This window comes from Rhinatrema bivittatum, chromosome 17, assembly GCF_901001135.1.
Source record: "Rhinatrema bivittatum chromosome 17, aRhiBiv1.1, whole genome shotgun sequence".
Lineage (NCBI taxonomy): Eukaryota > Metazoa > Chordata > Amphibia > Gymnophiona > Rhinatrematidae > Rhinatrema > Rhinatrema bivittatum.
The window spans coordinates 61918702-61946492 of NC_042631.1; the positions used below are offsets into that span (position 1 = coordinate 61918702).

General features: G+C 47.2%; 1 protein-coding gene across 2 annotated transcripts in view; it reads left to right on the forward strand.

Annotated features, from left to right (window-relative positions):
* Nucleotides 1-27791, forward strand: part of LOC115079481 (sodium/hydrogen exchanger 10-like) — a 1086723-nt gene that overhangs the window by 668785 nt on the left and 390147 nt on the right. For both annotated transcript variants that reach the window (XM_029583104.1, XM_029583105.1), the window contains exon 6: nucleotides 3788-3976. In XM_029583104.1, coding sequence (XP_029438964.1) covers nucleotides 3788-3976 — 189 coding nt within the window. The remainder of the gene's footprint in view (nucleotides 1-3787; nucleotides 3977-27791) is intronic.

Sequence of the window (27791 nt, forward strand, 5' to 3'; positions counted from 1 at the left end):
GTGAAATGCTAAGAGAAATTAGGGAAGCTAACCAAATTGGTAGTGCAGTAATAATGGGAGACTTCAATAACCCCAATATAGACTGGGTAAATGTATCATCGGGTCACGCTAGAGAGATAACGTTCCTGGATGGAATAAATGATAGCTTTATGGAGCAATTGGTTCAGGAACCGACGAGAGAGGGAGCAATTTTAGATCTAATTCTCAGTGGAGCACAGGACTTGGTGAGAGAGGTAACGGTGGTGGGGCCGCTTGGCAATAGTGATCATAATATGATCAAATTTGATTTAATGACTGGAAAAGGAACAGTGTGCAAATCCAAGGCTCTCGTGCTAAACTTTCAAAAGGGAAACTTTGATAAAATGAGAAAAATTGTTAGAAAAAAACTGAAAGGAGCAGCTACAAAAGTAAAAAATGTCCAAGAGGCGTGGTCATTGTTAAAAAATACCATTCTAGAAGCACAGTCCAGATGTATTCCACACATTAAGAAAGGTGGAAAGAAGGCAAAACGATTACCGGCATGGTTAAAAGGGGAGGTGAAAGAAGCTATTTTAGCCAAAAGATCTTCATTCAAAAATTGGAAGAAGGATCCAACAGAAGAAAATAGGACAAAGCATAAACATTGGCAAGTTAAATGTAAGACATTGATAAGACAGGCTAAGAGAGAATTTGAAAAGAAGTTGGCTGTAGAGGCAAAAACTCACAGTAAAAACTTTTTTAAATATATCCGAAGCAGAAAGCCTGTGAGGCAGTCAGTTGGACCGTTAGATGATCGAGGGGTTAAAGGGGCACTTAGAGAAGATAAGGCCATCGCGGAAAGATTAAATGTTTTCTTTGCTTCGGTGTTTACTGAAGAGGATGTTGGGGAGGTACCCGTAATGGAGAAGGTTTTCATGGGTAATGATTCAGATGGACTGAATCAAATCACGGTGAACCTAGAAAATGTGGTAGGCCTGATTGACAAACTGAAGAGTAGTAAATCACCTGGACCGGATGGTATACACCCCAGAGTTCTGAAGGAACTAAAAAATGAAATTTCAGACCTATTAGTAAAAATTTGTAAACTATCATTAAAATCATCCATTGTACCTGAAGACTGGAGGATAGCAAATGTAACCCCAATATTTAAAAAGGGCTCCAGGGGCGATCCGGGAAACTACAGACCGGTTAGCCTGACTTCAGTGCCAGGAAAAATAGTGGAAAGTGTTCTAAACATCAAAATCACAGAACATATAGAAAGACATGGTTTAATGGAACAAAGTCAGCATGGCTTTACCCAGGGCAAGTCTTGCCTCACAAATCTGCTTCACTTTTTTGAAGGAGTTAATAAACATGTGGATAAAGGTGAAACCGGTAGATATAGTATACTTGGATTTTCAGAAGGCGTTTGACAAAGTTCCTCATGAGAGGCTTCTAGGAAAGTAAAAAGTCATGGGATAGGTGGCGATGTCCTTTCGTGGATTGCAAACTGGCTAAAAGACAGGAAACAGAGAGTAGGATTAAATGGGCAATTTTCTCAGTGGAAGGGAGTGGACAGTGGAGTGCCTCAGGGATCTGTATTGGGACCCTTACTGTTCAATATATTTATAAATGATCTGGAAAGAAATACGACGAGTGAGATAATCAAATTTGCAGATGACACAAAATTGTTCAGAGTAGTTAAATCACAAGCAGATTGTGATAAATTGCAGGAAGACCTTGTGAGACTGGAAAATTGGGCATCCAAATGGCAGATGAAATTTAATGTGGATAAGTGCAAGGTGATGCATATAGGGAAAAATAACCCATGCTATAATTACACGATGTTGGGTTCCATATTAGGTGCTACAACCCAAGAAAGAGATCTAGGTGTCATAGTGGATAACACATTGAAATCGTCGGTTCAGTGTGCTGCGGCAGTCAAAAAAGCAAACAGAATGTTGGGAATTATTAGAAAAGGAATGATGAATAAAACGGAAAATGTCATAATGCCTCTGTATCGCTCCATGGTGAGACCGCACTTGAATACTGTGTACAATTCTGGTCGCCGCATCTCAAAAAAATATAATTGCGATGGAGAAGGTACAGAGAAGGGCTACCAAAATGATAAGGGGAATGGAACAACTCCCCTATGAGGAAAGACTAAAGAGGTTAGGACTTTTCAGCTTGGAGAAGAGACGACTGAGGGGGGATATGATAGAGGTGTTTAAAATCATGAGAGGTCTAGAACGGGTAGATGTGAATCGGTTATTTACTCTTTCGGATAGTAGAAAGACTAGGGGACACTCCATGAAGTTAGCATGGGGCACATTTAAAACTAATCGGAGAAAGTTCTTTTTTACTCAACGCACAATTAAACTCTGGAATTTGTTGCCAGAGAATGTGGTTCGTGCAGTTAGTATAGCTGTGTTTAAAAAAGGATTGGATAAGTTCTTGGAGGAGAAGTCCATTACCTGCTATTAAGTTCACTTAGAGAATAGCCACTGCCATTAGCAATGGTTACATGGAATAGACTTAGTTTTTGGGTACATGCCAGGTTCTTATGGCCTGGATTGGCCACTGTTGGAAACAGGATGCTGGGCTTGATGGACCCTTGGTCTGACCCAGTATGGCATTTTCTTATGTTCTTATGTTCTTATTCAGCTAGGTTTCTCAGCGTTGAACTGAGAAACCTAGCTGAATTAGGGAATGCCCAGGCCAGCGCCTGCCTAGTGAGAAACGAAATGATGTAGGCTACTTTAGCTTGGTCAGAAGGAAAGCTCCCAGGTTGCAGCTCAAAAATAATCTGGCACTGTTTCAGAAACCCTCTGCAAATCTTGGGGTTTCCATCAAAACATGGTGGTACCAAGAGGTGTATACTTGACATCACATTCTAAAGTTGTTGCATTGCGCTGCAACTGATGACACAGTGAGTAGAGGCTGACTGAAGAACTCCCAGGCATTATGGAGTCTAGGCAGTTGTACAGTGTTTGCATGGACTTAGAGAGAGGCTGAACCTGCAAGGCCAGACCTTGCAAGAGCTGGTGGGCCGGAAAATCAATGAAGCTCATGGCATTCGTAATCTGTCATGACATGGGGATAGCAAGCCCTTGGGCTGCTGTTATATAGCCTGTCTTGAATGAGCACAAGATAGGCCTTAACAGGTGGGAGCTGATATGCCACAAGACTAGATATTATGCCTGACCAGCTACCTCCCCCTTGTATTGCACCCACAGATTCTGACAGCCAGCAGAGCTTTCCAGGCCGAGTATGAGGAAGGTAGATGTACACAATGTTAGAGGTTAGGCTGAGATCAGGGCAGGCAGATAGCAAAGCAGCGTCAATGTCCAGGCTAAGGTCAAGGCAACAATAAATCAGGCCAGGGGGAAAACACAACAGAACAGACAGAAGAGGGCAAGACTGGAACATGGCACATAGGAACAAAGCCAAAAACAAGGCAGGAACACGCTGTAGCAAGCAGCACTGCAGAACGAGCAGTATATTTATTGCAATGGCACTGGAAGGAGGCTCTGGGCTTCCCTTTATACTAGGAAGGATGAGATGTCATCTGTATGTGTCACACAGCAGACCCTTTAAAAGGGGCACAGAAAATGCAGGCCAGAGGCACTTCAGACTAGAGTTGAAGGGCATTACAGGGAGATAATATAGACCACAAGGTCCATGTAATCTGTTTATTTCCAATGCAATACCACAAAGCCTAACCATGCTTGTCCTTTTCCCTCACATCCAAAAGTCTTCTGTGTGACTGGCTTAAAGGAAATAATAGCCATTTGTGTAAAAGAATCTTTTTCATGATGTTACATTGCAGAACTGGACACACAACGATATTTATTCTTGGCTTGCTAATGCTTATGTAGAGGATATAGAGATCAACAAAAAATTTGTTATTTATGATGGAACCATGGATGATATTGTTCTTGTATATGGAAGCGTAGAAGATTGTATCCTGAAGCAAGTTTACTATGCACCTTGCATTATACCACAAACTTCCTATCAGGTAAGGCGACTTTTTCCTCAGTTTAGCATGCCTGGCTTTTCTGTTTTTCTGGGATGTTATCTCAATACAAGATGATATTGGATAAATATCCACCAACTAAATCAAAATTCTTTGCTATTGCTGCCATACTACTAATCTGTCTTCTCTCATTGACAGTCCTTGTGTCTTTGGACAAGTCATGTTATCTCTCATTGCTTCATGTATCTACTTAAATTGTAATCTCTTTTGGGCAAGGATTTAGTGTATCTGAATACTATTACCATTATATATTGCTGTATACTTCCAGTAGTGCAATAACAATAACATTTCATTATTTATAGTTTGTTTCATGCAAAGAGAGTCAGAAATTACTTTTCATGATTTCCTACCGTGAAGAAAAAAATTGTTAGTCTCTCTCATGCCTAATAGACAGCCTAGACAAGGGGCATCACTAGCACTGGACACATGGGGTCCGTGCCTGGAATCTCTTCATCGATGACCAAAGTTTCTGTGTCCTCAGCTACTGGCAGATCAGAGGAGAATCTGCATGTCATCTGCAGCTGGCAGCCTAGGAAGAGGCCCTCTGGGGCCGCCAGCATTTCCATGCATCTGGTGGCCAAGGCATAGGCCCGTTTTCATGCAGCTGGCAGCTAAGGAAAAGGGAGAGGTCCAGAGAATGCTCATGTGTGAGTGTGAGAGAGAGCCTCTATGTGTGTGAGACAGAGTGAGAGAGAAAAGCTGTGAGGGTGTGTGGGTGTATGTGTGTTTGCGTGTGACTGAGAAAGTACATGTGTGTATGTAAGTGTGTCTGTGTGTGTGTGAGTCACAGGTCATACAGGATGACTTCCTGATGACAGCTGCATGGGAATATAGACTAGCGATCATTTAAAATTTAATATTTAATAGTGTGATGTCTACTTATGTTGTTACAAGATTGTTCTGGGGAGTGGAAAAGCTTTTGATTGTGATGAGTTCATTATCAAAATCTCAGGGGAAAGGAGGGGAAAGGAAGGGGAAGACATATAGGCCTGTGCCCTGGAACTTTTAGGTATCTAGTAATTCCTCTGGCCTGGGCATCCAGCATGGGGCTCAGCTAGTGGAAAGATTTGGAAAACTTTCTTTGTAAGCTCTAGCACATAAATGGAACAAATGCTGCTGAACAGACCTCAGTAGGAGTGGGACATCATTTGCAATGAATTAGGAAATACAGACAATATTTCCTATTCGTTGCATTTCATGAAAAATAAAAAATGATAGGAAAAAACACAAAATTTCATATTGCTTTTTCTTATCATTTTTTGGGGGGGGTTAAAAAATTGCAAGGAACCCCCTCCCCCGAACCTGCCCCTTCCCTTCCCATTTATACAAAATCAGAGGCCCCCCCCCCAAAAGCAGAGGCTCAAACCCCCCCCAGCACTTACCACAAACACCTGATGGTCTAGTGTGGGCCTCAGAGTGATTTCCCCCTCTTGGGCCAGTAGCTGCCCTCATTCAAAATAGTGCTGGCCGTCCTTTGCCCTTAACTTGTGACAGGGGCTACTGGTGCTGTCACATGGTAGGGGCAATGGATGGGCCACCATTTTGAATGAGGGCAGTCGCTGGTCCAGGAGGGGGAAATCACGCCCAGGCCCCTGCTAGACCATAAGGTATTTGTAGTGAGTCCTGGGGGGGGTGTTCAGGAGGGTGGGCGAGTGGTCCATCAGTGGGAGGGGATTTGATTTTGTATAAATGTTTTTTTAAATGAAATGGCACAACAAATTAAAAAAACAATCGAGGAGTGGACCTAAAATGGCCCACCTTGGAACAAAACTCCCATCCTTACAGGCTTTGTGGACCGGACCCAGCCACTGGAAGCATCCGCCTCACTTCACACGCTCCCCGCCGGCCCCAACTCACCAGGGAGACGCCGGAGACAATCGCGACCATGACTGCAGAGGACCCAACAAAAGGAGATTGAATGAAGAAGGAACTTCAGTCCGCGCGATCGGCACAAGCCTGTCGGGGTAAGGTCTCTCTCGACCCATCCTTGCCCCCGATCCGCCCCCATGCCAACTCCACCTTCAGGAGGCGGAGAGCAGGAAAAGGCCTTAAAGCCTCCTGCTGGGCCCAGGCGCCCTCCCTTTGAAACACGGGCTCAGGCCATGATCAGCCGGACCCGAGCCCCATGAAACGCCGACCGACCCGCCGGACTCAAGCGGCCCAACCGAGACGCCATCCGACCCGCCAGACTCGAGTAGCCAACCCATGCCGCCAAAACCACCGGACCGGACCCAGCCGCCGGAAGCGTCCGCCTCACTTCACACGCTCCCTGCCGGCTCCAACTCACCAGGGAGACGCCGGAGACGACCGCGACCACGACCGCCACTGCAGAGGACCCAACAAAAGGAGATTGAATGGAGAAGGAACTTCAGGCCGCGCGATCGGCGCCAGCCCGTCGGGGTAAGGCCTCTCTTGACCCGTCCTTCTCGACCCGTGTGCACCCCCGATCCGCCCCCACGCTAACTCCTCCTTCAGGAAGCGGAGAACAGGAAAAGGCCTTAAAGCCTCCTGCTGGGCCCAAGCGCCGCGCGCCAGGCGTCGCACGCTGAAGGAGCTTGACCAAGGGGCCTGCCCCTTAGTGCGCCCCTTTGTGCCACCCCTAGTGCCCCTCCACCTAGGCCCCCCCCCCTCCCAGCCACACGCCCCCCCCCCCTTCCTACACCCAAACCCACAAGACACACCATCACCCACCCACCTCAACTACACGCAATGGCCACAACATATTTCATTCCCAAACTCCCCCACCAAAACAACCACCACCATAAGAAGCCTCACCAACATCCCCTTCAACCCTTACATGCTCCGATCTACACTCACCATCCTCACTCTTTTCCTCATCAATGCACAGTCAATCACCAAAAAAATCCCTATCATGCATGACCTACTCATCGACTCCCTACCAGACATTTTCTGCATAACAGAATCCTGGCTGAAAAGCACCGACACTGTACTACTAAATCAATTGCCCAGAAACACATACAATATATTCTCCATACCCAGACCCAAAAGAAAAGGAGGCGGCCTACTATTCTTAGCACACAAAAAACACAATTTCTCCTCCCAAACACTAAACCTTCCTCCCCCCTTTGAAACCAACCTATTTAAATCAAAAAACCTCCAAATACTCCTCCTCTATGCACCCCCCGGACTCCTCCAACACAACCTTTCCCCCTAATTGAAACCATCACCACCCACATTAACTTACAAGAGCCCGCCATTATATTAGGAGATTTCAATCTCCACATAGACACCTACCCCTATCTCCCACCAGCGATCTCCTCCTCCCCACCTTGTCCGCCATTGTTTTCACCCAAATCATCAACACTCCCACCCAAAAATCTGGCCTCACCCTGGACCTACTCTTTATCGATAACAAAATATCCACCACAGACACACCCACAGCAACCCCAACCCCATGGTCTGACCACAGCCTCATTCAAGCCAAGTTCCAGCTACAAACCACCCCACAGAAACCAAACAACCACATCATCGAATTCACCAAACCATGCTCCAGTGAAGACCTCGCTGAACTACTACCAGAAGCATTAAAGACCCTCAACACAAATGACGCCAACTCCGCCACGAAAACCTGGATCTCCATCAATGCGAATATAGCCAAAACACTATGCCCCACAATAAGAAAAGAAATCAAAACCTCTACAAAGCTTAAATCACCATGGTATACCCCAGAACTAAAAAACTCCAAGCGAACCCTAAGACAAACAGAAAAGCTGTGGAGAAGAACCCAACGCAGACCTGAAAGACAAATACAGAACGCTACTTCACAAATATGCAGCGGATCTCAACACAGCAAAACACAACTTCTACACAACTAAAATACATGAATATCAATTCAACCCCAGGACCCTCTTCTCTTACGTCAAGGACCTAACCAACCCAATCCAAAATGATTCTACGCCGAACACTGCCACCATCTCCAGCGAAAAGCTAGCACTATTCTTCAAAGACAAGGTCGACAATATCATAGCCAAGATCCCCCCAATCCACACTGAAGCAACAGAAACCCTCCCACTCAACCCCTCATGGTCACAATTCATCCCTGTCGCATCAACGGAAATTGAACCCATCATCAAAAAAAACCAACCCCGCCTCCCACCCCTTGGACCCCATCCCCATCAAAACCCTCAAACTCATCAGCAAGATCAACGCCAAACCTATAACTAACATCATCAACCTATCACTCGAACAAGGAATATTCCCTGACAAACTCAAAAACGCCGTGGTCAAACCAATCATCAAAAAACCTCAACTTGACAAAGCCGATCCAGCCAACTACAGACCAGTATCCAACCTCCCATTCATAGCAAAAATCATAGAAAAAACAGTCAACAACCAGCTTACGGATCACCTTGAGTCACATAACATCCTATATCCTACACAAATTGGCTTCATAAAACTTCTCAGCACCGAAACCCTCCTTCTTACACTCACCGATACCATCCTCACGGGCATGACCAAAGCTATTCATACCTCCTAATACTCCTTGACATATTCGCAGCCTTCGACACCATCAACCACAGAACACTCCTCACCAGACTCAAAGAAATTGGACTACGAGACACTACAATCAAATGGTTTGAATCATACCTCACAAACAGATCCTACAATGTAAAGATAAACACATCTGAATCCTCCCAATTACCTCTTACACAAGGTGTCCCACAAGGATCTTCTCTATCCTCAACCCTATTCAACATATACCTCCTCCCACTCTGCAAATTCCTCTCAGAATCACACCTCACTTATTTTGTATATGCAGACGACATACAAATATTACTCCCCATAAACAAATCCATCGAAAACACTCTGGACAGATGGAATAAACTCAGCTTGAATATAACTCAACTGCTGGCACAACTATCACTTTGCCTCAACCAATCCAAAACTGAAATCCTCCATCTCCCCAACGATCACCCCTCTACACCCCTCAGCAACAACACCACGAAAAACCTAGGGGTGCAACTCACACTTTCAACAAGAAACCTAGGTGTGACTATCGACAACGAACTCAACCTCAAACACCACATCTCCATCATGATCAAAGATGGATTCTTCAAACTGCAAACGCTAAAAAAACTCAAACCCCTTCTTCACGCTCAGGATTTTCGAACAGTCCTACAATCAATAATCTTTTAAACTGGACTACTGCAATACAATGCTCCTTGGCCTTCCCGAAACCACCATCAAACCTCTTCAGGTTCTGCAAAATGCCACTGCCAGGACCATCACAAACATAAAAAAATGCAACCACATCACACCCACACTAAAAGAACTTTACTGGCTCCCCATTAGACAGAGAATCCAATATAAAGCCCTCACAATCATCCACAAAAAAATAAACAACAACGAAATGAACAGGCTTAACACTGCTATACTCCCATACTCCACACAGAGAAACTGCAGGTCTTCAAACACTGGCCTCCTCATCATTCCCCATTCCAAAACTGCACACCTCACCTCTACCCACAAATGAGCCATATCAGTAGCGGGCCCAACACTGTGGAACTCCCTCCCACCCCCTCTCAGAAATGAACTCTCCACCCAAGCCTTCAAAAAACAACTCAAAACGTGGCTATTCAGAAAAGTCTTCCCGCCAGATACTTAACCCCCTCCCCTAGTTCAACATTCACTCCAAAATGAAGCATCCCCGCCAGATACTTAGCTCCTTCCCCGGTTTCTACGCTGATTCCTAAACATAACATAGCTCCCCACCTACCCACCCTCCCACCGGTGAACCCCCCCCACACACATCTTCCCCCTACTCGTTCTTCTCCACCCCCTCCACTCATCAGAATCCCCCCCCAGCTAGCCTCCCCAAGTCTCTACTTATACCCTAGCCAACCTTTCCTTTCCAAGCAATGCTATCTTGTCATATTAGAAATGTTTCCCTCTAGCTCTATTATAAGTTTTCTAGTTACAAAGTAAAATGTTATAATTTACTAACCACCTCCTTACAATATAAAATGTTATTTTATTAATATATTACAAATGTTATTTTAAATGCTATTATAAAAGTGATTACATTAATGTATTATAACTGTTACAATATATACTCATCTTTAGATTTTAGACAAGTTACCATGTTACAATGTAAAATAGGCAGACCTTGCCCTATTCACTCAGTTATATGTAAACCAATGTGATATCTCGATCGAATGTCGGTATATAAAAGCAAATAAATAAATAAATAAATAAAATACAAGGCACTCTACACACCCTACACAGCAGACCACAATGTTGGCGCACCTGTGGAAACTTGGATTCAGGTTTTGATTTGCAACGTGCCTAACATAGCCACCGTGACTGGTCATGGACCACGCACTGGCACACGCGGAAACTTGGGACTTAACTAGACGAAGACATGAGAGACTTGGGCAGAAATGCAACCTACAGGGCCTGGAATAGGCTGGACTTGCAGGACTTGGGTGCAGGGTTCCAAGGACTTGGAAGACTCAGGAGACTTGGACAAGGTGAAAACTCAGAAGACTTGAATGAGGCGAAGATTCAGAAGACTTGGAAGTAGGAGCCAATGAGAGATCAGGAACATGAAACAGGATGGATATCCAACAAGAAACATGAAGACAGTGAAGACTAATGCAAAGGCAACCAGGAAGTGACAGAAGAGCCTGTTATGGTTTAGTGGTGTTTGGGTGGATTCCTAGCTACTGTGGCAGAAGACCACGCCCTTGGGGAGGAGCACCTTATACAGGGCTGGCTGGAGTGCGTGGCACAGACGTAATCAGAAAGAGCTGTGGGCCCTTAAATTGTGGACTGTGGCATGCGCGCATGCCCAGGAAGAATGCCTAGACTCCGGACGCACAAACACAGAATTAGCTCTTTTATTGTACAGCTTGATGAGTACCACCAAAGGTGGCAGTAGTGAGGCAATCCAGAGGTAGCAGTCCCGTGACCCTCGGCAGAGGGAACCCGTCTCACCACGTTGGTATAGGGGATTCCGGTGTAGGTTTCCCAGGCAAAGCAATGCTGTAGATGAGACAGATTGAGAGTTAGATTACTCACTAGATGGTAGCTGTAGGTTGTCGATTCCACCAGGCTGAAGTAGATGGTACAGGCACCGAGGCATGGAGAGCAGGCCCTCGAGGAGTGAGTACCTAATCCCAGTAAGGCACCTGAAATAAAGCAGAGGGCCCATGAGGAGCGGGTACCCATAAGAACATAAGAACATAAGAAAATGCCATACTAGATCAGACCAAGGGTCCATCAAGCCCAGCATCCTGTTTCCAACAGTGGCCAATGCAGGCCACAAGAACCTGGCAAGTACCCAAAAACTAAGCCTATTCCATGTTACCATTGCTAATGGCAGTGGCTATTCTCTAAGTGAACTTAATAGCAGGTAATGGACTTCTCCTCCAAGAACTTATCCAATCCTTTTTTAAACACAGCTATACTAACTGCACTAACCACATCCTCTGGCAACAAATTCCAGAGTTTAATTGTGCGCTGAGTAAAAAAGAACTTTCTCCGATTAGTTTTAAATGTGCCACATGCTAACCTCATGGCGTGCCCCCTAGTCTTTCTACTATCCGAAAGAGTAAATAACCGATTCACATCTACCCGTTCTAGACCTCTCATGATTTTAAACACCTCTATCATATCCCCCCTCAGTCGTCTCTTCTCCAAGCAGAAAAGTCCTAACCTCTTTAGTCTTTCCTCATAGGGGAGCTGTTCCATTCCCCTTATCATTTTGGTAGCCCTTCTCTGTACCTTCTCCATCGCAATTATATCTTTTTTGAGATGCGGGAACCAGAATTATACACAGTGGGGTAGATTTTCAAATAGCGCGAATTGGCCTACTTTTTGCTGGCGCACCAGGCGCAAGCAAAAGTAAGCTGGATTTTAGTAGATACGCGCGGAGCCGCACGTATCTGCTAAAAACCTGGATCGGCGCGCGCAAGGCTATTGATTTTGTATAGCCGGCGCGCGCCGAGCCGCGCAGCCTACCCCCGTTCCCTCCGAGGCCGCTCCGAAATCGGAGCGGCCTCGGAGGGAACTTCCTTTTGCCCTCCCCTCACCTTCCCCTCCCTTCCCCTACCTAACCCACCCACCCGGCCCTGTCTAAGCCCCCCCCCTTACCTTTGTCGGGGGATTTACGCCTCCCTCCGGGAGGCGTAAATCCCCGCGCGCCAGTGGGCCTCTTGCGCGCCGGGACGCGACCTGGCGGCGGGTACAGAGGGCGCGGCCATGCCCCCGGACAGCCCCGGGCCGTAGCCATGCCCCCGTACCCGTCCCCAAAACGCTGCCGACACACCCCCTAAACGCCGCGACGACCGGGGCCGCCCCCCGACACGCCTCCGACACGCCCCCCCTCGAAGAACCCCGGGACTTACGCGAGTCCCGGGGCTCTGTGCGCGCCGGTGAGCCTATGTAAAATAGGCTCACCGGCGCGCAGGGCCCTGCTCGCCTAAATCCACCCGGTTTTGGGCGGATTTAGGCGAGCAGGGCTCTGAAAATTCGCCCCAGTATTCAAGGTGCGGTCTCACCAAGGAGCGATACAGAGGCATTATGACATTTTACGTTTTATTCAACATTCCCTTTCTAATAATTCCCAACATTCTGTTTGCTTTTTTGACTGCCGCAGCACACTGAAACGACGATTTCAATGTGTTATCCACTATGACACCTAGATCTCTTTCTTGGGTTGTAGCACCTAATATGGAACCCAACATTGTGTAATTATAGCATGGCTTATTTTTCCCTATATCCATCACCTTGCACTTATCCACATTAAATTTCATCTGCCATTTGGATGCCCAATTTTCCAGTCTTACAAGGTCTTCCTGCAATTTATCACAATCTGCTTGTGATTTAACTACTCTGAACAATTTTGTATCATCTGCAAATTTGATTATCTCACTCGTCATATTTCTTTCCAGATCATTTATAAATATATTGAAAAGTAAGGGTCCCAATACAGATCCCTGAGGCACTCCACTGTCCACTCCCTTCCACTGAGAAAATTGTCCATTTAATCCTACTCTCTGTTTCCTGTCTTTTAGCCAGTTTGCAATCCACGAAAGGACATCACCACTTATCCCATGACTTTTTACTTTTCCTAGAAGCCTCTCATGAGGAACTTTGTCAAACGCCTTCTGAAAATCCAAGTATACTATATCTACCGGTTCACCTTTATCCACATGTTTATTAACTCCTTCAAAAAAGTGAAGCAGATTTGTGAGGCAAGACTTGCCCTGGGTAAAGCCATGCTGACTTTGTTCCATTAAACCATGTCTTTCTATATGTTCTGTGATTTTGATGTTTAGAATACTTTCCACTATTTTTCCTGGCACTGAAGTCAGGCTAACCGGTCTGTAGTTTCCCGGATCGCCCCTGGAGCCCTTTTTAAATATTGGGGTTACATTTGCTATCCTCCAGTCTTCAGGTACAATGGATGATTTTAATGATAAGTTACAAATTTTTACTAATCGGTCTGAAATTTCATTTTTTAGTTCCTTCAGAACTCTGGGGTGTATACCATCCGGTCCGGGTGATTTACTACTCCTCAGTTTGTCAATCAGGCCTACCACATCTTCTAGGTTCACCGTGATTTGATTCAGTTCATCTGAATCATTACCCATGAAAACCTTTTCCATTACGGGTACCTCCCCAACATCCTCTTCAGTAAACACCGAAGCAAAGAAATCATTTAATCTTTCTCCGATGGCCTTATCTTCTCTAAGTGCCCCTTTAACCCCTCAATTATCTAACGGTCCAACTGACTCCCTCACAGGCTTTCTGCTTCGGATATATTTAAAAAGGTTTTTTCTGTGAGATTTTGCCTCTACAGCCAACTTCTTTTCAAATTCTCTCTTAGCCTGTTTTATCAATGTCTTACATTTAACTTGCCAACGTTTATGCTTTATCTTATTTTCTTCTGTTGGATCCTTCTTCCAATTTTTGAATGAAGATCTTTTGGCTAAAATAGCTTCTTTCACCTCCCCTTTTAACCATGCCAGTAATCGTTTTGCCTTCTTTCCACCTTAATGTGTGGAATACATCTGGACTGTGCTACTAGAATGGTATTTTTTAACAATGACCACGCCTCTTGGGCATTTTTTACATTTGGAGCTGCTCCTTTCAGTTTTTTTCTAACAATTTTTCTCATTTTATCAAAGTTTCCCTTTTGAAAGTTTAGCACAAGAGCCTTGGATGAATTCAAATTTGATCATATTATGATCACTATTGCCAAGCGGCCCCACCACCGTTACCTCTCTCTCCAAGTCCTGTGCTCCACTGAGAATTAGATCTAAAATTGCTCCCTCTCTCATCGGTTCCTGAACCAATTGCTCCATAAAGCTATCATTTATTCCATCTAGGAATGTTATCTCTCTAGTGTGTCCCGATGATACATTTACCCAGTCAATATTGGGGTAATTGAAGTCTAGACACCAAAAGTGCAGAAAAGAATTTAGTCCAAACCACGTAGTTCAAAAAGCTCTACAGAGCGTAAACAGTTTTTATTCTTGAACGGCAACTCCACTGATTCACAAATTACCAATTTAGACCGCGTCCCCCGACACGGTCCCGTGTTTCGCCTAGGGCTGCATCGGGGGGGAGCAACAATTTTTACATGGCACTGTAAAAAAAGTATATACAGGTTAGGACTTAGAGCTGCAAAATGCCGACACATATCTTATTTCACAAATATCTAACATACCTGAATGCACAGCAGTTTCAAAATTGGCAGGGAGCGCGTCCATCTTACGTGCAGACAGGCATTTAAACCTCACGGAGTTGGCGCGAAATCAGGTTGACAGGTCACATGGTCAAGGAGGGGCCAATCACATCGGCCCCCGTTCCTGAGGCGCAACTAGCAGTACGAACAGCAAGCGCTTCTTCTGGTGATCCCACACCGATTTATGTAAATAAATGCCATTCGAGTTCCCGATTCAGCCCACTTGGTATTACTGTGTTAAGGTAAAAAATCCACCTCTGTTCAACTCGTCCTAACTGTTCACTATAGTTGCCTCCCCGGGGTGAACGGGGGACAACCTCAATAATACGAAAGGTCAAGTCAGCAAGGTCCCAAAAATTCATTCCTATGTTCGTGATTCTGCTCATTTAATTACCATCTTAGACAATACACCCCTTCCTCCCACCCCCTTCTTTTTTGTCACCCTGGATATAGTCTCTTTATACACTAATATTCCGCAAGCTGAGGCGTTAAAAATCATTGAAGAGACTTTGAATTTACGCCAAGCCCCATATCGGGTCCCCACATCATTTTTAACCACTCTGGCGAAGTTAGCCTTGACAAAAAATTATTTCCGGTTTAAACAGTCCTTTTTTCAGCAAATAAAGGGCACGGCGATGGGGGCTACTATGGCCCCCAGTCTGGCGTGCCTTTTTGTGGCTCGATTCGAAGAAACCTATGTATATCCGTCTGAAGGTTTTCAATATATTACTCTTTGGCGTCGGTTTATTGACGATATTTTTTTGGTATGGCAAGGCACTGACATCCAGTTTTTTCTTTTTTTAGACTGGGTGAATTCATGTGATCCGAACATTCAGTTTAATTTTGTAATTGATTCCTGCCAAATTCCATTTTTGGATATTTTAATATCTGTCTCTGAGAATCGTTTTATCACCACTATTTACCGTAAAGAAACTGACAGAAATACTTTATTGTCTTTTCAGAGTTGTCATCCACGAAATTTACGGCGGAACATACCGACTGGGCAATTTCTGCGTTTGCGCAGACTGTGTTCCACTCGGGCTGAATTTGTATCCCAAGCTAAGTTCATGACTGAGAGATTTTTATCAAGGGGGTATCCGCCCCAAGTAATAAAGCAGGCCTTTAAACGGGCACTGTATGTCAACCGGGACTGGTTATTCCTTCCACGTTCTCATTCATCCGAAAATGTTAATAATTGTATTATTCCTTTTTCTACTTTGAGTCGTCAGGTCACCACCATTATTCGCAGACATTGGCAGTCTCTTTCATTGAATCGTCTTTTTCAAGGACCTTTAAGGTTTACTTACCGTCGAGGGCGCAATCTCCGCGATAGACTCATTCATGCAGACCTCAATCTAGACCCAGTGGTTCCTTTAACCCCAGCCATACATCAACCTTGTGGCCATTGTACAGTGTGTCAGTATACTGTAACCTGCACCTCCTTTACACATCCTATCACTGGTAAAGTTTTTCCACTCAGGGCCCCTTCAAATTGTACTTCTAAAGGAGTAATTTATATCATCACCTGTCCCTGCCCCTTGATCTATGTGGGTAAGACCTCCAGAATGATTAAAACACGCATAATTGAACACTGTTCCAACATCCGCCACTCTCGTGAAAATGAACCACTTGTGTCCCACTGGATTCAAAGGGAACATACTCTTGCTGACTTGACCTTTCGTATTATTGAGGTTGTCCCCCGTTCACCCCGGGGAGGCAACTATAGTGAACAGTTAGGACGAGTTGAACAGAGGTGGATTTTTTACCTTAACACAGTAATACCAAGTGGGCTGAATCGGGAACTCGAATGGCATTTATTTACATAAATCGGTGTGGGATCACCAGAAGAAGCGCTTGCTGTTCGTACTGCTAGTTGCGCCTCAGGAACGGGGGCCGATGTGATTGGCCCCTCCTTGACCATGTGACCTGTCAACCTGATTTCGCGCCAACTCCGTGAGGTTTAAATGCCTGTCTGCACGTAAGATGGACGCGCTCCCTGCCAATTTTGAAACTGCTGTGCATTCAGGTATGTTAGATATTTGTGAAATAAGATATGTGTCGGCATTTTGCAGCTCTAAGTCCTAACCTGTATATACTTTTTTTACAGTGCCATGTAAAAATTGTTGCTCCCCCCCGATGCAGCCCTAGGCGAAACACGGGACCGTGTCGGGGGACGCGGTCTAAATTGGTAATTTGTGAATCAGTGGAGTTGCCGTTCAAGAATAAAAACTGTTTACGCTCTGTAGAGCTTTTTGAACTACGTGGTTTGGACTAAATTCTTTTCTGCACTTTTGGTGTCTGGATATTATTGAAGTGCAGTATTCTTTGCTCTGTGGTGTTTTGGGTCTGGTAATTGAAGTCTCCCATTATTACTGCACTACCAATTTGGTTAGCTTCTCTAATTTCAGTTAGTCAGCCTGAGTGACTCACTGCTCTCTTGATTAACTAATGTTGGTCCCTATTCAAACCCATTCACACTACCTCAACACCTTTCCAAGGTGAGTAACTAAGCTGAACTATTCAACTTTTTTACTTAGGTATACACTGCTCTTAGCTTATTTCCAGCTTCTGGCTACTTTTTGGGTTGGGTTTTTTTTTGTATTTTTTTTCAGTACAAACACTCAGTTAGTATTAAATACAAACACTCAGTTCTTTAAAAGTCTGCAGAACACTCAGTTCTGCAGACTTTTAAAAATAAACACACTACCTACTGCTACCTTATTGACTATTTAAAAATACAGTCTAACTTGTTTATTCACTGCCTTTCTGACTATTAAAGGCACAAACACACAAACACACTAAATAATATTCCCAAATAGTTAACTTTGCCCCAATACTTTTAAAAAAGACAGTGTCCCAAGCAAAAACTTACTGATTCCTTTCAGCCACCAACAAGGTGATCCTCTCCTCTCAGTGTTCCCACTGGAATGTGGGTTACTGAGCCCTTCCAGGTTAGGTAATACCCTGAAGAGCAGAGAGAGAGCTTCCAGTGGCATCACGGAAGCACAAAGTAGCTTAGACTGGCCGAGACCAATCCTTGCTAACTCAATGAGCTAGCAAACAAGTACAGGCTAAATACCCGGATGGCGTGATGTCATTTGAGGGGGACGCCCCTGAGGTTCACACCATAGCTGGAATAAAGACGTGGGTAGCGCGCGCGCACGCACCCTAGGAGGCCCTTGGGAGAAATATGGCAGAAGGCAACGCCATAGCCGTTCTGCGGATGCCATAGAGAGCAGCTTGCAGATACAGTGGTAGCAATCTTCCCAAAGTTAGTGGGGAGAGCTGAAAAAAAGGTGAGGCACAAGGGTCGAAGCTATCTGAGTCTGTCGGATACAAGCGAGCCCTTTTACAGGGATGGCTGGAGTGCATGGCACAGACGTAATCAGAAAGAGCTCTGGGGATTTTCCCACTGCAGACCCTTAAATTGTGGACTGTGGCATGCGTGCATGCCTAGGAAGAATGCCAGCAGAAAAAAAATGGAAGTTGGCAGCCATCAAGCTGTGAAGCAGCAGCGGCAGCATCTGCACCAGCCTTTATTGAGAGTTTAATCATCCCCTTGTAGGACAGAAGCATATTAATTAGTAAATACTGTAGAGTAAATAAATTTACAGTACTCTAATTCCAACTCCCTTAATAACCTAAACTTAACTAGGAACTCAACAAAATTAAGATGAAGGCAGCTGTCCAACAGCAAGAGGGTGACTTACCAGTATTTTGCATTAATTGTGACATGATTTTTTACCCGCCAGTGAGAGATGTGCACCCAGTGCAAAGAGCTCCTGACTTTCAGAGAATGAGTCTGATCTCTGGAGGCTAAAGTGGCAGACCTGAAGGAGCTGAGACAGACAGAGATTACATTGATGAGACCTTCAGGGACATAGTAGCCAAGTCCCAATTCCAGTGCTGCCTTGGATCAGAAAGGTCTCCCAGTTGGAGAAGATCACCCTGGAGTTTCAGGAAGTGATCCTGTAGCAAGGACCTTCTCTCCAAGTGATGTGTTGTCCTCTCATAGTGAGGACTATTATCCCAGGGCTACTGCCCAAGAGAGAAGGGTTAGGTTGGCCATCATAGTTGGTTATACTGTTGCAGTTGGACACTGCTGGTGAGATAGTGGACCCTTGAGCTGGCCTACCTAGGGTGACAGGGTAGGCCAGGAGGCAGAGCTACAAGCAGGAGGTGTTCACCCGGGAACAGGAACCCCCGGGAGGAGCCCGTAGGGCACTGGGACCTCGGGACTTGGGACAGAGACTGAAAGTCCAGGGGTTGAGATAGGCTAGACCGGGACCAGAGCAAACAGGAAGGATAGGAAGTCCAAGGTACCCGGGAAGCCGGGGACCGGCTGTACAGGGCGGAGGGCTGGCTGAAGGCAGGGCAGCGGGCGGCAGCGGAGTCTGTAGCAAATCCGAGGCTGAAACAGGCTGTAGGCTGAAGCGGAGTCGGCAGCAAACCAGAGGCTGAAGCAGGCTGTAGGCTGAAGCGGAGTCGGTAGCAAACCAGAGGCTGTAGCAGGCTGTAGGCTGAAGCGGAAGCAGGCCGGGGTCGGAGGCTGGCTGCAGGCTGAAGCGGGGTCAGAGGCAAACCGGAGTCAGAGGCAGGCAGCAGGCAGAAGTGGAGTCAGAGGCAAACCGGGGTCAGAGGCAGGCAGCAGGCTGAAGCAGAGTCGGAAGCAAACCGGAGTCAGAGGCAGGCAGCAGGCTGAAGCGGAGTTGGAAGCAGACCGGAGTCATAAGCAGGAAACGTGGAGATCACCAGGAACGCAACTAAGAACAACTATGGAGTTGTGAACCTCGTTGCAAGGCGATGAGAGAGAGTTTGGACGCCGATTATATCGGGGCCTCGGGCGTGACGTCAGCAGCATGGGCGGGGCCAGGCTTCCGGGAGTTGAGCGCTCAAGACGGGCGTCCTCGCGCGCGCGAGACTGAGGAGAAGCAGGCACGTAATGGCGGCCGCCACGTGGAGTGAGAGAAGCCCCCGGGGTCCAGAGCGGGCGGAATGCGGTGATTCCTGAAACGGAGGTAGGCGGGTTTGAGCCCTAAGAGGAGGGAAGCGGTAGAGACCGCAACAGTACCCCCCCCCCTTTACAGCCCCTCTTGAGAGGACCGGGTTTCTTCGGGTGGTCATGATGGAACTGCTGCAACAAGGACTTGTCCAGGATGTTGCGGCTGGTTTCCCAGGTGTTGTCCTCATCGCCGCAACCTTCCCATGCGAGTAGATATTCCCACCTGCGGTTGTAGAAGCGCACGTCCAGGACCTCGTGGACCTGGTAAGTGGGATCATCGTCGATGGTAGTGGAAGAAGAATCCAGAGGTTTGCGGTGATAGCGAGAGAGGACTACGGGCTTAAGCAAGGATATGTGGAACACATTGTGGACTCGAAGAGAGGACGGCAACCTCAGCCGATACGAAACTGAGCCCACTCTTTCGGCAACCTGGAATGGTCCACAGAATCTAGGCGCAAATCTTTGTGAGGGGAGATGGAGACGGATGTTCTTGGTACTAAGCCAGACCCGGTTTCCTGGTCGTCGGTGGCGGTCAGCCGCCTGTTTGGCGGAAGAGGCTGAGCGGAGTAGTTTGTTCTGGGTCTTCTGCCACAAGGTCTGTAGCTGGTGCGCCGTCAGCTGGGTGGCTGGAGAGGCGCTGGGAATAGCAAGAGGAAGTGGAGGTCTCAGCTGTTTCCCGTAGACTAGCTGGAATGGGGAGAGCCCGGTGGCTGCATGAGCTTGATTGTTATAGGCAAACTCGGCCCAGGGCAGTAGTTCTGACCAGTTGTCTTGCTTTTCATTGGTAAAGGCTCGAAGGTAGGTTTTCAGAGAGCGATTCATCCTTTCGGACTGTCCGTTACTCTGCGGGTGGAAAGCTGTAGAGAAGCTGAGCTTTACCTTGAAGCACTTGCAGAGAACCCTCCAGTAGCGTGCAACAAACTGGGGTCCCCGGTCGGAAACAATGTCCTGCGGGAGGCCATGTAGCCTGAAAATATGCTGGGCAAAGAGGAGAGCTAGTTCGGGTGCAGAGGGTAACTTGCTCAACGGAACAAGGTGCACCATCTTAGAGAAGCGGTCGACAGTAACCCAGATAACCGTTTGACCAGGAGACGGGGGCAAGTCCACCATGAAGTCTGTAGCTAGATGGGTCCAGGGCTCTGTGGGGACTGGCAGAGGCTGTAGGAGACCGCACGGGGGTCCAGGACTGGGCTTTTGATGAGCACAGGTGGGACAGGAAGCAACGTAAGTGCGCACATCTTGTCGGATGTTGGGCCACCAGTAGAAGCGGTTAAGGAGTTCCAGGGTTCTTTCGCGTCCTGCGTGCCCTCCAGTGAGGGAGTCATGAGCCCAGCGTAGCGTCTTTAAATGGTCTCGTCGGGGAACCACGTTCCTGTCTTGGGAGAGGACTGTCAGGGCAGACAGGCGAACCTTACTAGGGTCGAGGATATACTGTGGAGGTTCTTGATCTTCTTCGGAAAAGGAGGTCCGAGAGAGAGCATCAGCTCGGAGGTTCTTGGCCGCCGGCTGGTATTGTAAAACGAAATCAAAGCGACTGAAGAACAGGGCCCAGCGGGCTTGGCGAGGGTTAAGTCGTTGAGCCTGGGACAAAAATTCTAAGTTTTTGTGATCCGTATATACGGTGGTCGTGTGTCGGGCCCCCTCGAGCCATTGCCTCCATTCTTCAAAGGCGAGTTTGATCGCCAGCAGCTCCTTATCGCCGATGGAGTAATTGGTCTCGGCGGTGGAGAACTTCCTAGAGAAGTAAGAACACGGCAGGAGCTGTCCGGAATCTGAGTGTTGACTGAGGACCGCTCCGATGGCAATGCTGGAGGCGTCGACCTCGACGATGAAAGGTCTGGCGGGATCGGGATGACGGAGACAGGTGTCCTTGAGGAACGACTCTTTCAAGTCGGTGAAAGCTGCTACCGCAGCATCGGGCCAGTTCTTGGCGTCGGCTCCCTTGCGGGTCAGGGCAGTAAGGGGAGCGACCCGATGCGAGTACTGTGGAATAAAATGTCTATAAAAGTTAGCGAAGCCCAAGAATCTCTGGAGGACCTTGAGACCCTTGGGTTGAGGCCACCTAGTTATTGCAGCTACTTTTTCGGGGTCCATACGGAATCCTGTGGAAGAGATGATATACCCGAGGAAGGGCAAGGCCTCGGCTTCGAAAACGCATTTTTCAAGCTTGGCGTACAGGTGATTGTCGCGGAGAGCCTGTAGGACTTGGGCTATGTGGCGACGGTGAGTCTTCAGATCCTTGGAGAAGATGAGCACGTCATCGAGATAGACAATGACATGGGAGTGGAGCATGTCGCGTAGGACCTCGTTCATGAGGTTCTGGAAGACGGCTGGGGCATTGCAGAGTCCAAAGGGCATCACCAGGTACTCATAATGCCCATCCCTGGTATTAAAGGCCGTCTTCCACTCATCCCCGGGGCGAATGTGGACAAGGTTATAGGCCCCTTGGAGGTCTAGCTTGGTGAAGATGCGTGCTCCCTGAAGACGGTCCAAAAGCTCAGGGATCAAAGGAAGCAGATACCGGTCTCGCTTGGTGATGGCATTCAAGCCACGATAGTCTATACATGGACGGAGAGAGCCATCCTTTTTGGCCACGAATAAGAAGCCGGCTCCGGCTGGCGTGCGAGAAGGACGAATGAAGCCCTTGGCAAGGTTCTCAGTCACATACTGAGACATAGCAGTAGTCTCAGGCAAAGACAAAGGGTACACCCGGCCACGGGGAGGCGTGGTGCCCGGCAGCAAGTCAATTGGGCAATCAAAAGGCCGGTGTTGAGGGAGTATTTCAGCCATTTCTTTGGAGAAGACGTCAGCGAAGTCTCGATATGGCTCGAGCAGCAGAAGCGAGGAGCAGAGGTGCAAGGTTTTCAGTGGACGTGGGAGATGTAGACAATGTTCAAAACAGAAAGGACTTCATCGGGTTAGCTGAAAGTTATCCCACTGAATAACGGGTGAATGCTGCCGCAACCAGGGTAGTCCAAGAACCAGGGGGTGCACAGCTCTCTCTAAGACTAGCAGGGAGATCTCCTCCGAATGGAACAAGCCTGTCTGGAGAGTCAAGGGGGCTGTGGAGCAAGTGATGACACCAGGGAGCAGGGTGCCCCGGATAGAGGAAATCCGCAGTGGAGGAACTTTCTGTAGCGTGGGGAGAGACAGCTGATTCACCAGGTCGGCCACAATAAAATTCCCCTCGGCACCAGAGTCGATGAAAGCGCGGATTTGGAGCTCCCCACCAGGTTATTTCAGAGTCACTGGCAAGGTACATAGAGGAGCTGATCCTGTAGAGCCTAGGTGTAGCTCCTCGGTATAACCTAGGCACGGTCGTTTCCCGGAAGTTCCTGGCAATTGGCGAGGAAGTTCCCCTTGCCTCCGCAGTAGAGACAGAGGCCCAGCGAACGGCACCTCCTCCTTTCTTCGGGAGTCAGCGGAGATCTACCCAATTGCATTGGGTTCTCCGCTGCTGACAGAGGCCGGGAGAGCCTTAGGAGCTGGGGTTCTGGAGGCAGTGGACGATTGTGGTGATACCTTACGGTAGGAGCGGGTCTCCTTGTCCCGCTGCTGAAGGTGACGATCCACCCTGCCAGCGATGTCAATTAAGTCATTTAAGTCCTCCGGGAGGTCCCGGCCTGCTAACTCATCCTTAATGCGACTAGCAAGCCCCTCCAGGAAGATTCTCCTAAGGCAATCATCTCGCCAGCCAACTTCCATGGCCAGCGTGCAAAAGTCAATGGTGTAATCGGCCATCGAGCGTGTCCTTTTGCCTGAGATGCAAGAGCTCCGAGATAGTGGACCCTTGGGCTGGCCTACCTAGGGTGACAGGGTAGGCCAGGAGGCGGAGCTACAAGCAGGAGGTGTTCACCCGGGTACCAGGAACCCTCCTGGAGGAGCCCGTAGGGCACTGGGACCTCGGGACTTGGGACAGAGACTGAAAGTCCAGGGGTTGAGATAGGTTAGACTGGGACCAGAGCAAACAGGAAGGATAGGAAGTCCAAGGTACCCGGGAAGCCGAGGGCCGGCTGAAGGCAGGGCAGCGGGCAGCAGCGGAGTCTGTAGCAAACCGGAAGCTGAAGCAGGCTGTAGGCTGAAGCGGAGTCGGTAGCAAACCGGAGGCTGTAGCAGGCTGTAGGCTGAAGCGGAGTCGGTAGCAAACCGAAGGCTGTAGCAGGCTGTAGGCTGAAGCAGAAGCAGGCCGGGGTCGGAGGCTGGCTGCAGGCTGAAGCGGGGTCAGAGGCAAACCGGAGTCAGAGGCAGGCAGAAGCGGAGTCAGAGGCAAACCGGGGTCAGAGGCAGGCAGCAGGCAGAAGCGGAGTCAGAGGCAAACCGGGGTCAGAGGCAGGCAGCAGGCTGAAGCGGAGTCGGAAGCAGACCGGAGTCAGAAGCAGGAAACGTGGAGATCACCAGGAACGCAACTAAGAACAACTATGGAGTTGTGAACCTCGTTGCAAGTCGATGAGAGAGAGTTTGGACGCCGGTTATATCGGGGCTCGGGCGTGACGTCAGCAGCATGGGCGGGGCCAGGCTTCCGGGAGTTGAGCGCTCAAGACGGGCGTCCTCGCGCGCGAGACTGAGAAGAATCAGGCACGTAATGGCGGCCGCCACGTAGAGTGAGAGAAGCCCCGGGGTCCAGAGCGGGTGGAATGCGATGATTCCTGAAACAGAGGTAGGCGGGTTTGAGCCCTAAGCAGAGGGAAGCGGTAGAGACCGCAACATATACAATTATTAGAAATGTAGATAGTTAGGTGGCTGGTGGATGTAAGGACTGCCTGGTAACCTGCCTGCCTGGTGCGAAGGTGGCAGACCTCATGCATCACCTAGATAGGATTATAGACAGTGCTGGGGAAGAGCTGGCTGTCATGGTACATGTGTGCACCAACAATGTAGGAAAATGTTGGAGAGACATTCTGGAAGCCAAATTTAGGATTTTAGGCAGAAAGCTGAAATCTGGAACCTCCAGGGTGGCATTCTCTGAAATGTTTCCTGTTCCACATGCAAGTCTCCAGAGGCAGGCAGAGCTTCGGAGTCTCAATGCATAAATATGATGATGGTGCAGGGAAGAGGGATTCAGTTTTGTAAGGAACTGGAGAACATTTTGGGGAAAGGGGAGACTTTTCCGAAAGGATGGGCTCCACCTTAACCAGAGTGGAACCAGGTTGCTTGTGCTAACTTTTAAAAAGGAGATAGATCATCTTTTAAACTAGAACATGGGGGAAATGTGACAGTAATTAAACAGTGCATGGTACGGAGGAATGTATCTTTGAAGAATGCTAATGAAACAGGAGAATTAAGGCATACCATCAGAGAGGTTCCAATAAAACCAAATGAGGTCCATGTGCCCATAAGTAAAGAATCACCTCAGCTAAAGAATTTCAAATGATTCCTATCATCTGAAAAGCAGGTTGTTAATACAACAAAGAATGCACTTTGAAATGTGTGTATGCCAATGCCTGAAGTCTAAGAAGTAAGATGGGAAAGTTACAGTATATAGCAGTGAATGATGAGAAAGATATAACTGGCATCTAAGAGACCTGGTGGAAGGAGGATAACCAATGGGACAGTGCTATATTAGGGTACAAATTATATCACAATGATAGGGAGGATCAACTTGGTGGGGATGTGGCACTTTATGTTTGAGAGGGTATAGAGTCCAACAGGATAAAGATTATACAAGAGAATAAATGTTCAGTAGAATCCCATGTGTGTTGGGTAAGAGTATAGTGATAGGAGTATACTAACATCCACCTGGCCAAAATGGTCATACAGATGATGAAATGCTAACAGAAATTAGGGAAGCTAACCAATTTGACAGTACAGTAATAATGGGAGATTTCAGTTACCCCAGTATTGACTGGATAAATATAATGTCAGGATATGCTAGAGACATAAAGTTCCTGGATGGAATAAACGATTGCTTCATGGAGCAATTGGTTCAGGAACCAACGAGAGAAGGAGCTATTATAAGAACAAAAGAAATTGCCATGCTGGGTCAGACCAAGGGTTCATCAAGCCCAGCATCCTGTTTCCAACAGAGGCCAAACCAGGCCACAAGAACCTGGCAAGTACCCAAACACCAAGAAGATCCCATGCTACTGATGCGATTAAAAGCAGTAGCTATTCCCTAAGTCAACTTGATTAATAGCAGTTAATGGACTTCTCCTCCAAGAACTGCACTAACCACATCCTTTGGCAACAAATTCCAGAGCTTAATTGTGCGTTGAGTGAAAAAGAATTTTCTCCGATTAGTCTTAAATGTGCTACTTCCTAACTTCATGGAATGCCCCCTAGTTCTTCTATTATCCGAAAGTGTAAATAACTGATTCACATCTACTCATTCAAGTCCTCTCATGATCTTAAAGACCTCTATCATATCCCCCCTCAGCCGTCTCTTCTCCAAACTGAACAGCTCTAACCTCTTCGGCCTTTCCTCATAGGAAAGCTGTTCCATCCCCTTTATCATTTTGATTGCCCTTCCCTGTATCTTCTCCATCACAACTATATCTTTTTTGAGATGCGGTGACCAGAATTGTACACAGTATTCAAGGTGCGGTCTCACCATGGAGCGATACAGAGGCATTATGACATTTTCTGTTTTATTAACCATTCCCTTCCTAATAATTCCTAGGGATGTGAATCATTTTAGGACGATTAAAATTATCGTCCGATAATTTTAATATCGTCTTAAACCGTTATGGAACACAATACAATACAGATTCTAACGATTTATCGTTATAAATCGTTAGAATCGTGAGCCGGCACACTAAAACCCCCTAAAACCCACCCCCGACCCTTTAAATTAAATCCCCCACCCTCCCGAACCCCCCCCCAAATAACTTAAATAACCTGCGGGTCCAGCGGCGGTCCGGAACGGCAGCGGTCCGGAACGGGCTCCTGCTCCTGAATCTTGTCGTCTTCAGCCGGCGCCATTTTCCAAAATGGCGCCGAAAAATGGCGGCGGCCATAGACGAAAAAGATTGGACGGCAGGAGGTCCTTCCGGACCCCCGCTGGACTTTTGGCAAGTCTCGTGGGGGTCAGGAGGCCCCCCACAAGCTGGCCAAAAGTTCCTGGAGGTCCAGCGGGGGTCAGGGAGCGATTTCCCGCCGCGAATCGTTTTCGTACGGAAAATGGCGCCGGCAGGAGATCGACTGCAGGAGGTCGTTCAGCGAGGGTTCCGGCACGCGATTCCCTGGCCTGGGAGCAGTTTCGGAAGCCTCGGCCATGCCCTTGAAATGACCCCGGGCTGGAACCACGCCCATGGCCCTGCCCCTGGAACGCCCCCAGATGATGCGACGGCCGTGGCATGCCCCCGACACGCCCCCCAGGAAAGCCCCGGGACATGCAACATAGGCTCTTTGTGCGCAGGGGGTGGAAGGGGCAGCTTTTCGGGGGTTACGTGTGTATCTTACGTGCATACCCCTTTGAAAATCTGCCCCTATATTTTCAAAACGGAAACTTTGGTAAAAATGAGGAAAATAGAAAAAAACTGAAAGGTGCAACTGCAAAGGTTCAAAATATACAAAAGTCATATACAATGTTTAAAAATACAATCTTAGAAGTGCAGTCCATATGCATTCCATGCATTAAGAAAGGTGGAAGGAAGGCAAAATAATTACCAGCATAGTTGAAAGGTGAGGTGAAAGAGGCTATTTTAGCCAAAATAAAATCCCTCAAAAATTTATTTATTTTTATTTATTTATTTAAAATCTTTTCTATACCGTCGCTAAGTTATATACCATCGCAACGGTTTACATGTAGGCACATATTTAATGTAAGTAAAAGTGTACTATAGTACATTCTAACAGGTGCCGTCAAAGGTTCGGTTACAATATATCATTAGACAAAATAATTTTTAGAGAAGTGGGTCATGACCGAGTGTACTGAAAGTAATTTTACGGGTAAATTTATTATACATAGTGTTATCAATATGCTAGTTGTGATGTAGGGTTCATAGACTACTCTACTGTATTGTCATAAGTACTGTGTGTCGGTGTTTATCTGCTTATTCCTGAATAATTTCTATTCTCCCGTCTCCTTGTAAAATGCCTGTTTAAAAAGCCATGTTTTTAAACTTTTCTTAAATGCCTTGAGA